Below are 14,997 nucleotides of genomic sequence, written 5' to 3'. Positions count from 1 at the left end.
CTGCATTTATTTGATCACAAATACAGTAAAATGGTAATATTGTGAAATATTATTACAATTAAAAATAATAAGTGTTTTCTGTTTTAATATATTTAAATTTTTAATTTATTCCAGTGATTGCAAAGCTGACTTTTCAGAATTACTCTTCAGTAGGGCTGCAACAAACGATTATTTTGATCAAAGTTTATTCACGATTATAAATGAACTAATCGTAGATTATATCAGTAGGCTTTTGATCGATTAATCCGCTTTTGCAATTAGTTCAAATACTTGGTTATCATAAAATATTGACCTATTCTAACTAATAAATAAAACAAGGAAAATGTTGTTTTAATGAACTTCGAGCCAAATGAACAGATCAGGTAGAGCTTTAGGTTTTCTGTCCTTTTCAGAAGTCCATTTGTTACAATGACTGGTACTGAGCTTTTTTTAGGGCAGGGTTTGGGCGAGTTCTATATGCAAGCTTGCGATTCGCTATCAAATTCTGATATAGACTCTATTTGACTGAATATCGATTCATTAAGATATCAGATGTTCATTTTTCTCAAGGAAAAAAAAATCTCTCAACTAATGCTGTATACAGGGAACCCAGTTGCATTTAATGCAGTTTTTTAATAATATGCTGAAATAATAACTTTAATAAGAGGAAAATATGAATATAGTACTATGAATATAGTAGTATTTTTCTAACCAACTATCGAGTTTATGGTTACTGAATGCCTTTTCTGAGGTAAAATTTAACGTTATGGGACATTGTTTACAAGCTGTTTTATTGATGTCTTTCCGCAGTTGAAACAGATTGAGCGATTACATGGGACTTGATAGGGATATTGATAAGTGATACCGTTTCTATCTTGTTGTTCATTCTCTGATGTTCATTCATGTTTATTTGGTGCTATAACTAGGGTTGGGGATTTGCTCAAAAAATAATAGTAACAATGAAAAAGCAATAGTAACAGTGACTTCCTGAGCAAGCACCAGAAATGGGAATGAGTAAAAATGAAAGTTGATAAAAACGAGAGTTGATGTCACATTCTCAAAAGATCATTTTGAGTATTGAACAAGCTACAGTTTCAGATTGTAAAACACACTCTTGTAAAAGGAAAATGTGACTTTTTCTGTAAAATGACACAGGTTTGGCCCACTACATTAATAACAGCAGTCATGTGGGCTACTGGAGATGGAGACTGGCTTCATAAACCCGCGTGTGCTGAGAGCAGCAGAGGAACTGGCTGACTGAAGTGGCTGAGTGCAGACGGAAGCTTAGGAAGCTAAACATGAGTTCCTAATCATGACATCATGGGAGTTCCATTCGATGTCATTGGAAATGTTCTCTTAAAGTCCACTGCTCTATTTTCGTTTTCTTATAAAACACAGTAATGGAGTCCAAATGCCTCTGTGGGTAGTGTGGGTTTACCAAGAAACGGGGTCTCTCTTTTACTCGACAGGGCCTGAGGGCCCACGCACCCATCTGTGCCCACGTACAAAATCGTGTGGAGATAGTATTGGAAAGCGGCACCGCCCCCGGGTTTCTCCAAAAGGGAAAGCAAAGAAAAGATCTAAGGGTTGAGATGAGCTCATTCTGATGACGTTGGAGAGATTGAGTAAACCATTGTGGTTACAGTCAATGTAAATGAACTCACACAAAAGCAGAAATGCTGGGAAAAGCTTTAGTTCTCAGAAAAAATTTATACATTTTTTTTTTTTTGCTATTGGTGACTCTTACACATACCCGGTAGAGATGATAGAAGCCAAAGGCCATCCCTGCCATGATGACAGCCATGGCACTGTAGTCTCTCCATCTGTAACCTGGAGCTGCAGGGACACACACACAAATACAACAAGCTCATCTATTAGCCAAACCCTGGGAAAAGCTGTGGTGAATCTTCTGGTATGCCATTTTTAATTTGACATGAAAGAAGCAAAGCTGTGATGTACAGAAATACAGTGTATTCAATGGCTTCATCCTGCAACACAGGGTTTCTGAGAAAATCTTATTTGTAAAATCATTCCTGTAAATGTTTTTTGTTCGTTTTTTTTGCTTAAGATGGCACTGGTTACTCAGACTATTTCTGTGAATCAGTATAAAGTATCAATTTTATAATAATGATAATAATAATATTATTATAAATAATATAGTAATAATTCAATTCAAAGATTTTCACAGAACACCCCTCATATTTTTTTCACATACTAAAAATCTTTAGTAAAAATACATGTAGGTAAACACTGCTGTTTATTGTTATATTGGTGTATTCATTTGAAAATTAGTAACTATGATTCTTGCTTGTGTTTTAGTAAAAAGCATGTGGGAAAGAAAACTTTACTGATATGTTCTGCAACTTAGTGTTTGGTCAAAATGCTGGTTAAAAAATGTGTATCCATATGCAGAATGAATAATACAGCAAAAATATATACGTTTTTAAAATATTTATATTAAATATTTTATTTAAAATGTTACATTAAATATATTTTAAAACAAATAATCTCCACAAAACAAAAAAATAGAAACTGCTGACTGTACTTCTACCCCTTACAGCTTTATCATTTGCGTCAAACTACTGTAAAAAAGGTGTCAACACATGGACTAAGGTTTATAGTTTATACAGGTCTATTTGAATTGGAGCTCTTGTTCCTAGAAGGAGGGGGGGGATTCTGATTACACGTGGTTGTAGAAGCGTAAACTACATCTGAACTTCTAGATTAAGAACCACATTACTGTAAAACAGAAAATTAGCAATTTCATAAGCTATGACTGAGCTTAACGGAAACTCCCGCTTACAATATTTGAGAGGAAAAATCACTCTGTTAAGGGTAATTGTGATCTTGAAGAAATGGAAATGACAATCGTTTAGAAGATCACTCGTACGGTTTCTGCTGAGAACTCACACAAGTGCTCATAAGCGGTAAGATGAGGTGTGAATGTCACATAAGCGCAGTATTATCAGGGACTATCAGGAACTGAAAGCCCACATCAAAGAGTCACTCCTCACCCCTTACCTTCATTCTCTGAGAGAGACAGTTGACCTGACAGAAGGTGAAAAACTCAGAAAAAACAGTTCTGTGCAGATTCAAAACAAAGAACATGCTCTGAAAATGCTCTTCTTTTAAAGTGAGATCAGACAGATATCCTGCTAACAGCTATAAGATAAGAATAAGTTATTTATACAAGTCAACATTCTGATGATAAACCATTAGAGCATTAGAGAAAAACTCAAGAGTCATTAGTCGGGCAAAAACATAGCCCCGCCCCAAACTCACATCATTGGTTGAGCCAATGCTGCTGTGTCGCGCTGGTCAGAAACCTCAAACAAACAAGCGAAGTTTAAAAGCGTCTTTACAGAGAATCAACTTACCAATGGCTTACAAATAGCTGGCATATTAATGTTGGATATGAGAGAGTGTTGTAACATAAAATGACATAAAATAAAACTTGAGCTTTACGTTATGTTTTAACCAGCTTGTGAAAGCAAGAGCAGCAGTTTCAATTCACGCTAAGGCAATCTGGCAAGGCTCAGCCAACAGAAAGGAGGGAGAAATTATCATGCAAATGTTTAACGGCACACCAAACAGAGAAGTAATTAAAGCAAGCCTGGCTCTGGCAGGTCAACATGTCAGATACAAAATGCTCCATTTTGTAACATAGCGAGGTCTGCGGAACAGGTGTGTTACTGTAATTTGTTTGAATCTGCTCTACTGAATACAAATAGACAGGCTCGCTAATAGACTAGCAAAGCAATACTACTTTTTCATTTTTTGCTAAACAGACAGAGCATAACTAAACAGGCAGTTTTTATCTGATTAATTATATGAGAGGTCGGTTAGGGACACCATAAATAAAATCTGCCACTGATTCTTGAGCAATGGGATAAAACATGTCCCACAATTTTACCTGCCATTAGTTTTTAAAATAGGAGATTTTACACTAGATCACTAGATTGTTCTTAAAGGTCAAGTTCGGTATTTTACACTTAAAGCCCTGTTTTAAGATTGTTTCTGATGAAATAGAACGGTTAAGATTAAAATTTGGACACATGCTGCTGTCCCGAGCATTTTCGGTTTCTGTGGTTGCACCCCCACACCTCCAAAATGGTTGCATGGGTGCACTGGAACAATCCTTCCTAAAACGGATTAAACATTAGTTTACAAAGACGTTAAACTCACCGAGTGGTCTGGGGTGTTCACTGATATGCTCACACAAAAATCGCTGCAAAAGATGCTTTCCAACAGGTTTTATCGTAGTTTTTGTCCAAGTCAAGTCAATGGAGTTGGACAAAAACTACGATAAAAAAATCTCTTTATGAACTTTTGAAGCGTCAAAGTGGTAGTTGCTAGACTCTCAATGGAGGGACAGAAATCTCTCAGATTTCATTAAAAATTATAACTTCATTTGTGTTCTGAAGATAAATGAAAGTCTTACGGTATTGAACGACATGAAGGTGAGTAAATAATGACAGAATTTTGCTTTTTGGGTGAACTATCCCTTTAAGTAATCTAGCTAGCAAATATTTGAAATAAATATTTGACATTGCTTTAGTATCTGACACTGTTAATTCATATTGAATGATAGGCGAAGGAAAACGCTTCATTTGCGAGAAAATGTAATAACTGTAGGTAAAACGTTGGTGAAACCTCATGTTTAACAGATTGCTTCAAAATAATTTTCTGGCGCTTAAACTTTTCTGCACTTTTGTAACCTCTCTTCTCCCAATACTCAAGAAACAGTGCCTTGAGGATCAAATCTGCCTGAAGACTGAAGCTCAGTGACATTCTACGTCTGCAAGCACAAACCTGCAACTTAAAGAAGGACTTCTGTCAACATCCCTTTTTGTATCAATGGTAAACAAACACCACATTAACTAAGTGTCCTTGCGAGAGCATGGCGTGCAGGAAACACATGATGACAGTTTGGGTAAGGCTATGAGCTTAGACCCTGACCGATCTGACCGATCTCCTACTTCAACTCGAGATCCACACGGGACTCCTTCTTCCACATCGGTAGCACCTCCACCTCCACTTTCCACTCCTGCTTTTTATTTGGTCACTTAAGGTGTGAGCATGGCCTCCATTCCCCTTTTTTCCAATCTCCGTTCAAATTTATTGGGTTCAGAAAAGGCCCTACTGTCCTTCTGCCGCTTGAAAATAGAGATCAGAGTATCCATTACTCCGACAGAGATGGATGCAGGTCCCAGCGCATCGTCCCCATAACAAGGACATCAAAGAGAGGGACCCCCTCTTTCCAACCTGACCCCCGCGAAGATCTCCTCACTCTCCCCTCATTATGCCATTCTCTCATAGCCGTTTTGATATAAAACCCCCCACTCTAGTGGGGCTGATGCCTAACTACATGGCCATCCCATCAACATCGCTTTCATTACAAAACATGAGATGGCGGGGAGTCAAGGACAGGGTGGCAATAAATGAGGGTGGAATACATCTGGAATCATTGTCATACAGGTTAAGCATTATGCGAACTTCATTCAGGATTGGTAAATCAGCGGCCGGCCTGGAGCTCATAACCTGCAGAGGTAATAAAGATAGAGGCTGCAGAAAGGCCCTTGGCAGGCCAACCAACCACAGATTGTCGTAACGGTGCGGACATCATATCGCAAGGCCGTGTCGGAATTAATTATGTGCCTACGCAAAAATGATGCCGTCCGCCACTCATTTCCTTTGAAAACCACTTGCTTAAGATAACAGTTATGTTTGGGCGCTAATAAAAATATCTGCACGATATTCAAAAGTATTCCACACAGTCTGTTTTGATGTACAGGCGAAGGTTTAAATAGGATTATGGGAGCACAGAGGAGATGTCTTCGATGGGGGACTCATTTAATATAGTCACGCACCATTTGGTAGAGAAAATCTACTAGACTAGACGTGTCATGTTTAAGGAGCGCATGGGCCACGGAAAAACATACAGTGAGGGGACAGGTGGAGGGGTTATAGGGTAGACCACCTATCCTAGCAAAAGCGATTGTGGTTATACTCACTGTACGGGGCCAGTGGAACCGGGTGAGCGATGTGCGTAGGTCCGGGAACAGCCACAGTCAGCGGCTCATCCACACTACCGGACTGCTGGATGGCTAGATCGACCTCCTCATCGGTCAGACCTGCACAGAAAGAACGTGGTATGACATTAAACAAATCACCACTATAAATTATACAATTTTATATACAAGGTAATTGTGCATATATTTGTGGTCACATTCACAGACATTGTAAATAAATCATTTGGTATTTTTAGATAGTTTTCCTCATTTTAAGTAGTCTAGCTAGTAAATAGTTGTAATCAATATTAGACTAATTTTGTATCTGATGGTATTGATGAGTGATAGAAATCGAAGGTTTGTAGGTACAGATTTCTCCAAAATAATGCTTTTCTGCACTTTTGTAACCTCTCTTCTCCCAGTATTCAAGAATCAGTGCCTTGTCAAAAGATAATCTGTCTAAAGACAAGCTGAAAATGCCTGAAAACAGTGTAATGGGAGAGGGAAAAGTGGTGATATAAATGGAAGCGTGTCCTTGACTGTCCTTTGCAACCTGCAAATAAATCTAAACGTTTAAACTCTTGCTAAACTAGGTTAATAGCACCATAAGCGACAGGCGTAGACCCGGATGAGCGGCTCTGGAGGTCCAAAGCTCTGAGCTCCACTCCATTACAGTCAGATCTCAAGAACAGAGCCTGTCCATTTCCTGCCGCTATATTTCCCCAGGTAGAGCTCAGCGGAACCCCAGACAGATAAAATGCATTATTTTAATTTCTTCATTGTAATGTAAATGTATTACATAATTTTGCAAATGCCAATATAATTTAATCTTCAGATCTTTTTTAATGATTTTAGTGGTGATTAAATTGCATAGAGGTCTCTAATGGAAAATGACAGGAGAGGGGGAAAAAAAATCTAATATTAATATTTCCTTTTGTGGAAAAAAAGCTGGTTTATTTCCAACTCTGCATGCAGTCATTGGTCTGTGTCTTGTCTTTATTAAGCGTCTTGATGCGGGCCTAAACAGAGCGGTGATGGGGCAGACGCCAAACAAGAGACCAGAGAAACACTAGGAAAGGAAAGACAGAGGCGGAAAAAGCCTGTTAGTCGAATGTACTTGTGCGTTGACATTTAATGAAGACATAAAAGCGGGGAAAACATTATGGGCTTCCTCTACAATTGGCACATAAAACCCAAATGCTTTAACATCTCCATTTAGAGCCAATGGTTTAAAAAGGCTCCAGTTTCTATTAAACTGTAAAGTTACACATATCAATTTAATAAATCTACTGAATCCTACAATACACACACACTCCCTCTGACCTTTGTTTGTCCACAGTAGACTGGAGTGTGTCACGTCTGTCATTGCGTATTTAGTCTCTCTCTCACACGCTCTTGCTCTGTTTACTGGAGATATCCCCTTGGGCATTGCGCTACTCTATTCCACATGCTTTCATACGGCACGGCTGCCTGCCAGAGAGCCAAAAGGCTGAGCTTTGCTCCAAATTGAGCTGTTTAAAGAGCAGACAGCAAGCTGTTTTTGCGCTGTAATACACACATCATAAATGTGGCAAATGCCAGTGCCACATGTGCTTAAATAGAGCGGGGAGAACTGAGAGCTTGGCAGAGAACAGAGTCTGAGGCTGTTCAGCCCTGTCTGCTGTCTGCTGGGTATGAAATCACAGTCACACTTCATAGAGCCACACTAACACTGCAAAACAATACAAGAGCGCAGCGGAGGTAGGGATGCATAGTTAATCAGGCGGTTTTATCGCTGCGTTTCATGCTTTTCCAGTAAAAGTTTCAATTTATGACTGTGAGAGAGTTTAATTATAGGAATATGGGAATTTTACGTTAAAGAAATGGCTTGTTGTCCGTAGGCATAACGTGATGTATTACTACTGTTACTGTCCATAACAAAAATAATAAGTGGCTAAAGCCAAAAAGTGGCCTTGAGTGGCTTTCATCATCCTCATAATCAAAACTAATCATTCCTCCTCTAAACGATATATGCCACCGTTCAAATGTTTTGGGTCAGTTCATTTTTAAAAAAATAAATTAATACTTTTATTCATCAAGGATGCATTAAATTGAATTAAAAAATAATATTTCTATTTAAAAAAAATGTTGTTCTTTTGAACTTTGTTCATCAAATAACCCTGATAAAAAATATCATTGTATTAACTGTTTTCAACAAAGATAATAAGAAGACATGATTGAGCATCAAATCAGCGTATTAGAATGATTTCTGAAGGATCATGTGACACTGAAAACTGGAGAAATAATAATCATCACAGGAATAAATGACATTTATAACATTAAAATAGAAACCAGTTATTTTAAATTGAAATAATATATATATATTACTGCCCCCAAACTTTTGAATGTTATTGTAGTTTAAACTAACTACAGACTGTTATTAGTTGTAAAACAAATGTAGCAACTTGAGCCGCATTAACAGTGAACGTGCAGCCACGGGTAAGCAATTATCTGTATTTTATAACCACTTCAGATGTGGCTCATCCAATCAGAATCCTAGTTACTTATTTAACAGTTTATGGAGGTTTTTTGAATGGCAGTTTCCACTTGAGATAGCAAGAGGACACAGCAGCAAAACGTTAGCATCCAGAATTTATGACACATCTCTCTCTACATTTAACCATATTCTCCTTTACTGTCAAGAATGATATTAACAAAATTTATACCGCCACCATTTTCAATAAAATGACCATGTAGCCAGTTTTGCCTCACTTGCGGAAAACTCTAGGTTGAGGTCAAAGTTAAAAGGAGGGCAGTTTCTGTGGAGGTTGAAATGGCCCTGAAAAAATGTTGAATAATTTAAGGCAAATATTGGTCATCCTGTCTTGCATGGCATTCAAAGTGCCAGGAAGCAGCCATGGCCATGTGCTGAGCTGGTGCAGTCAGCCTGTACTGTCCAATAAGCAATAATGTGTCCCTGGACTCCCTATTCATCTGACCACACCAGACTGCTTGGTGGCAGACTATTGAATGAGACTTGGAGGCCCCCCTCTCATTTCCTCTCACTCACCTCACCGTAAAGGCACTATCAGGAAGTTCACGTTTTCGTGAGCTCACCTCAGAACGAGCAGGTCGTTTTCTAAGGACATAATGAACAAATATGTACATATTTGTAATGTCATTTGAATTCTTAAATAGCACCCACTGCGCAACTACAAAGTGGTCCGCCGTGCACCCGAATAAGATGCATGCAAATTCATTAACGCGTTTGCTTTTCTTTCGGGTTTTCGGACTCACTCAGCTGTTTTGTCTCCTCTGATGCCTTTATTACAAAGAAAATGGGACGACAAATGAAAGACCTTTGAGATCCAATTTAAAAGAAGGACAACAAGAGTGAGTTTTACATATAAAAGGAAAAGGACACAAAAAGGAAACAAGAAATGTATTACAGTTTCCAAAACCTGTGGAATGACCCCTTGGACCTCCATTTCAGATCGACCCGCCGGTAGATGACAATTTTTAAGGCATAAATTACATCTAATGACGACACCGTAAAAAAGAACAATAATGGAAAGCTATTCTGTATTTCATTATACTGTATTATTTGGTGCACCTGATACACGCAGAGCCTGTTTATGAGTCACCATATTAGCAGATGCTCAGTCGAAGCATTTGCTTTGACCTTGCCATTCTCATTGGGGCATGAAATTACGGTGGTGGCACCACGATATTACAGCTATAAATACTGTAAACTGCATATCTGGGCTACGTTTTCTATTGTCTTTCAACATAAACCTGATCGGTATTTATTTAAAGGAAAACCCATTGCTCTCTGTATTATTTATGGCTCTATTTTCTGGGCTCTTATTTTCAGGATGTTTTTTTTTTCTCCCCAGCCTTTTTTTAAAGAGTGATGAGGCGACTCATCCAGCCATAAAGTGCAGTTCTCCAATTTTGGCACTTGTGAACTTCATAGGGTATGAACAAGCTCACAGGGACAATTATAAAAGTGCTTACTGAAAGGCTGTCAAAGGTGGCTGCTCTTTTTTCAGCAGACCAACAAGGCTTGGATGAAATCGCTTGGTGAATATTACTTCTTATTATAATAATAATACCAGATTGAACAACAAGAAAAATACTTAAGGTCGTAAAGATGGAGGTCACCGAGAGCGTTTCCGTGAGATTTCACATGTCAAGTCCATGTCCCACATGATTGCATGCCTTAAATAATGACCGCTCTCATAGCGTATTCATTTATGTATAAAAAAAAAAAAAAAGAGGACTGTGGTCCTCTTTTTGGATGACAAAGTGAAAAGCGACTGGCCTAGGTGGCGCCGTGGAGTAATTTATAACCACATCAATCCCTTTGTCTTTTATGCAGGCCTTGGTCATTGCCATTCCTGTCCAAGAGGTGAGTCGCATCACCTTACTTGCAAACTCTTTCCTATTAATATCAGGGATGATGAACCATTTCTTTACCTTCATGGTGTGAGCGGTATTACACCTGCAGTGCACCAGTGTCCCTCATGGCCCTTTGAGCATAATGAAATGACTACAGGAAGAACACTAGCGAGGTCAGAGATCTGAGCACAGAGCCTTAGCGGCTTGTGTCTCACCCGGACGTCCACATACAGGTTTAAAGGAAGCCACTGGGTGAAGTTTGTGACAAGACAACATAGAAAATCCAAGCTGAGGAAAAACAGTATTACATCCCTGATTACACAACGTAGAGACAGTAAATGAAGGACAGTAAATTCTGTACCGCTGCCAACTAGCAGTCATCTGAGAAATTCAGCCTGTAGTTTTTAAGATAACGACATATCAGCGGGCACACTTCATTTTTAGTGATTTCCCCTGAGTGAGAACACAATTTAATGTCGTTCATAATTAAAATATCATTTATTAGAAACAAAACTCTGTTGAGAATGTGTTTACACTTAACTAAATGTTGTCAAGTGCACAGAACAAGTTTTTGTATTCCATTGCGCTGCTTTTCCATCGATTCTCTACGAAATTTTGATCGTGTTCACATATCGCATACGTTGCAACGTATGACACGCCATTCTAAAACGCAGCATTCCTGTTAAAAGAAGTTGAACTTATAAAAAACAAGTCACAAGACCTAGTAGTATTCCCCATTCCACTGTCCACGTCTCGCGTTTTCGGAGGCTATATAAGGAGTTCTGTGTGAACGGCCCCAAAGAACTTTTGATTCGAGTCAGAGATCGTAATGACCGAAAGTAATGACTTATGATACAGTGAATGAGTCATTAGACAGATTCAAAATGATGACACATGAGTTTAAAACTTGTTTTGATTTGTCTTAAAAGTCAACAGTTCACAAAACATTCAATTCATACTGAAACCTTATACTAAGCTACAACAAAATGTATTCTACCATAGTGCTGCGAATTCAGGAATGACACAGACGAATAGTAATTTATAAAACATTAGTCTATCTGTGATTTAAAAATGTTTAGTTAAAAAATACAACAATATTATAATAATCATTTAAAATAATAATAAAATAATGAAACTTAAAATAAAAAAGATAGATTTTTAATGAATTAATAATTTATTAAAAATATTTGTTTAAAATCTTTAATCAAAATATAGAACAAATGCATCTGAAAAGTGATTACAGAGTTCTACCCACTATATCGACATCACTAAACCCACACACTTCACACACACAATCAAGATACTGAGACATTGATTGAGCCATAACTGCCAGAAAAAAAGCAAATAAATGTTCGTTTGCAGAATAATTTTGGGAATTATTGGTAAAATTGTACAGACCACAGTAATTACAGTGTAGCGATTACATGCAGCTTCTTTAAACCACCTTTCTTTAAGGACAGCTCATACAATTAACGCAAGCCTAGATAATAAGTACATCTACACCCACATTTGGAAAGCCCAATCAAAGAGTGATGTAATGATGTTCTGGGAGATTCACAATTTACAGTGTAAAATGACCTGCTTAGAAAACATTAGCGCATATCTCTGAATGCTTACCGAGACCAATCACATTCCCCTTGAAAAGAGAGGGAGACAGAAATACTGAGAGAGTGAAAGGGGTGGAAATCACGGAGGTATCCTTCAGCACGGATTAGAGCATAAGGCATGTAAATAATACGTGTAGGAGAGATTGTTGTGTAAAGACGCTGCAACATGTAATCAAAGTGCTTCCTATTTTCCCCTTCATCAGCTGCCCGCCACTATGGCTGCTTGCTGCAGGAATCCAATTTAACTCCCCACTCCACCAGAAGATGGTATTGTTTTATTTTATGGGGACTTTGACATTTCTCACCGTTAATATAGAGCAAAACTGGAAAATATTTACATAAATATGCCATTAAACTGTATTAGAAATTAAGATGGATGGATATTAAGGTCTTGTTTGGGGGGAAGAGACTGACCCGAAATCTGATCTCTGATCTTTGTAACGTCCATGATGCTCCTCTTCTACTTCATCATGACGGACAGATCAACAATGTCACCTTATAATATTGCCTTATACTGATTCCAAACTAGGTAGTACTTGAAAAGATTTTAATGTTTTTATTAAACCTATAAAACAGAAATTACTTTACAATAAAAAATTTATAAAAAAAGCACTCTGAAATGTAATTTCCATGATGTCATTTCCTGATCCTGTTTCCCTTTCTCTTCTTTCTCATAATCTCATATCAAATAAAGGCATAAAGGCAATAAAAAATATATATACGTATATATATATATATATATATATATATATATATATATATATATATATATATATATATATATATATATATATATATATATATATATATATATATATATATATATATATATATATATATATTTTAAATAGAATGACATTTACATTTTAACAATAAATTACATAGCAGGGCTTTCAAAAAATAACTAACTATTTACGCAATGGTGTGTAGTTAACAGCTTATGTAGCTGGAAATAAAAATAAAACTATACTATATAATAATAGGGGTACATTTAGGCAATTTGTGTGAATTGAAGTAAATTTCTACAACAGTGCTCTATACTCATCATCTCACACTTCATAACAATACACCGCTCTTTCCTATTTTCATCCCATCAAGAGTCTCAGGCTATAAAACCAACCAATAACAAACTAAATGCAGTTATAAAATATAAGCTTCTAGCCTATATTTCTCATGCTGTTTCAGTTTGAGCGGAAGCAACTGGGTGAGTCTATTTTTCACCCACAGTATTGATTGCTTTTAGTTTAAAAGTGACTCATTGTAATAATGCCACTTTAATAATGTTAAATCTAACGCTAAATTATATACGGTGTAATACGAGTTAAAAAGGGACAGAATTCTGGTCTGGGGTGGATGAGGGGGTACTTAAGGCAAAGGGCGTACTGTACATACTGTATAAGAAACAATCGGGGAAACCGTTGTAAAGCACTGATCAGTGGAAAAAAACTCTATAAAATGCCATGCGTAAATATATAACTTAAATACAAGTTATATAAAACGTATAGCACAAATGGTTCAATGAAGCACAAAACTATAATGTGGATTACAGACAAAACTCTTAAATGCCAAAGATAATCTACGAGTACATCAACCATTACTATTGAAGAATTTGTTCCTGCATTTAGCAATTATTAAATTGACCTTGGCTTAACCCTTTCCCTAATTAATAGGTGTTAGCCATAAACAGTGAAAATTAAAGGTCACCTTCATAACCACTGATCCGTCATTTCAGCAAGCTTTTTTTAAGGCATGCTTTAATATGAACGATGTTAATCAAATTAAACTTTCGAGCAAACTCCAGGAATGGCGCTGAAAACACTGCACGAACGACACACAGAGCAGCACGTTAAAATTGCTTCTGTGAGCTCAGCAGGGCACTGGGAAAATGGTAAATTTCAGGAGAAATTTAATAAGGAGAAATTGGCTTAAGATTACTCAGCACTTTGCTTCTAGATTAGTCTCCCTCCTACCCTTCAAATTGCACGAGTTGCTTTCAGAGTGATACAACATTGTGACATAATTACATTGTTGAAGGTGAGGCTCAGTAGAAATGGCTCGGTGCTGACACAAGACCATTTTCCAGCACATGCAAATTCACAGACGGCTCACTTTAAAGCCTGTGCTCTTCTTCCATTCGAGGGACTAGTCAAAACAAAACAAAAACGTTTGCATGTAGACAAAAGGTTGCTGATTGCGAACCACAATTAAAACAAAAAGGTCATTGTGACTTTAATCCGAAATCCATCCTCAACAACAGGCATTATGAACTGTACGTACAGTCCTTACAAATCATTCCTAAATCATGCTGGCTTAATTAAGCCGTCTCAATGGGAACGTCCATTGAGAGGATATTGAATAGTTGTCTATTCCAATGTTAAACATATTTTCATAACTACGTGACAAGTGGCAATATCACAGCGAAGTGGTCCTCGGGGTGTAAGCGGCTGCGTCCCACCCGAAATTGGATGAGCGAGCAGAGAAAACGTAAGAAATTAAACTTGAAGCGTTGGTGATAACTCGCCCGCTGTGGTTGTAAACATTTTTGTGCTCTGAGTTCTATCAATAACCTCTCGGTTACAAGGGCCGGTAATTAAAAGGCTAGTGACCTGGAAATAGTGTCCTCGTTCGAAGATCTCCAAATGTCCGCATAAAAAAAATACAACATCAAATTAGAATAGCAATAGCACAAGGCCGAGTCTTCCAGCTATAGATCTATTGATGTTCAAACACACCCTGGGGACACATTGCCATGAAAGTCCTGAGTTCACAGTGTTCCCTGGTTCTGCTGTTCGGAGGGGTCAAAGTCAATCTAAATGTACATTATACACACATACAAAATAGAGACGTATACACAGATACATGCATGTATGAATTATAAATAACACAAACATACTGGGGTCTGAGACCACATGATCGTCAGGTTTTGAACTGATTTCTGGAATCAGCTCGAGCGCTGCCGTCATTAAAGAAAAGGAGGACATGTCAAATAGTAATAAATATTCAAATTCATCATGTTTTTC

The 14,997-nt window shown here is 37.5% G+C and overlaps 1 protein-coding gene across 1 annotated transcript in view; it reads right to left on the bottom strand.

Moving 5' to 3' along the window:
- The window catches only part of pex14 (peroxisomal biogenesis factor 14), a 65,517-nt gene that overhangs the window by 17,229 nt on the left and 33,291 nt on the right, over positions 1-14,997 (bottom strand). The window contains exons 4-5 of the mRNA XM_056239431.1: positions 5,994-6,113; positions 1,733-1,815 (exon numbers count right to left, since the gene is read on the bottom strand). Of these exons, the coding sequence (XP_056095406.1) occupies positions 1,733-1,815; positions 5,994-6,113 (203 nt within the window). The remainder of the gene's footprint in view (positions 1-1,732; positions 1,816-5,993; positions 6,114-14,997) is intronic.

This window comes from Rhinichthys klamathensis, unplaced genomic scaffold, assembly GCF_029890125.1.
Source record: "Rhinichthys klamathensis goyatoka isolate OS25496 unplaced genomic scaffold, OSU_Roscu_1.1 h1tg000020l_1, whole genome shotgun sequence".
NCBI lineage: Eukaryota > Metazoa > Chordata > Actinopteri > Cypriniformes > Leuciscidae > Rhinichthys > Rhinichthys klamathensis.
This window is presented reverse-complemented; position numbering and strand designations above follow the sequence as displayed.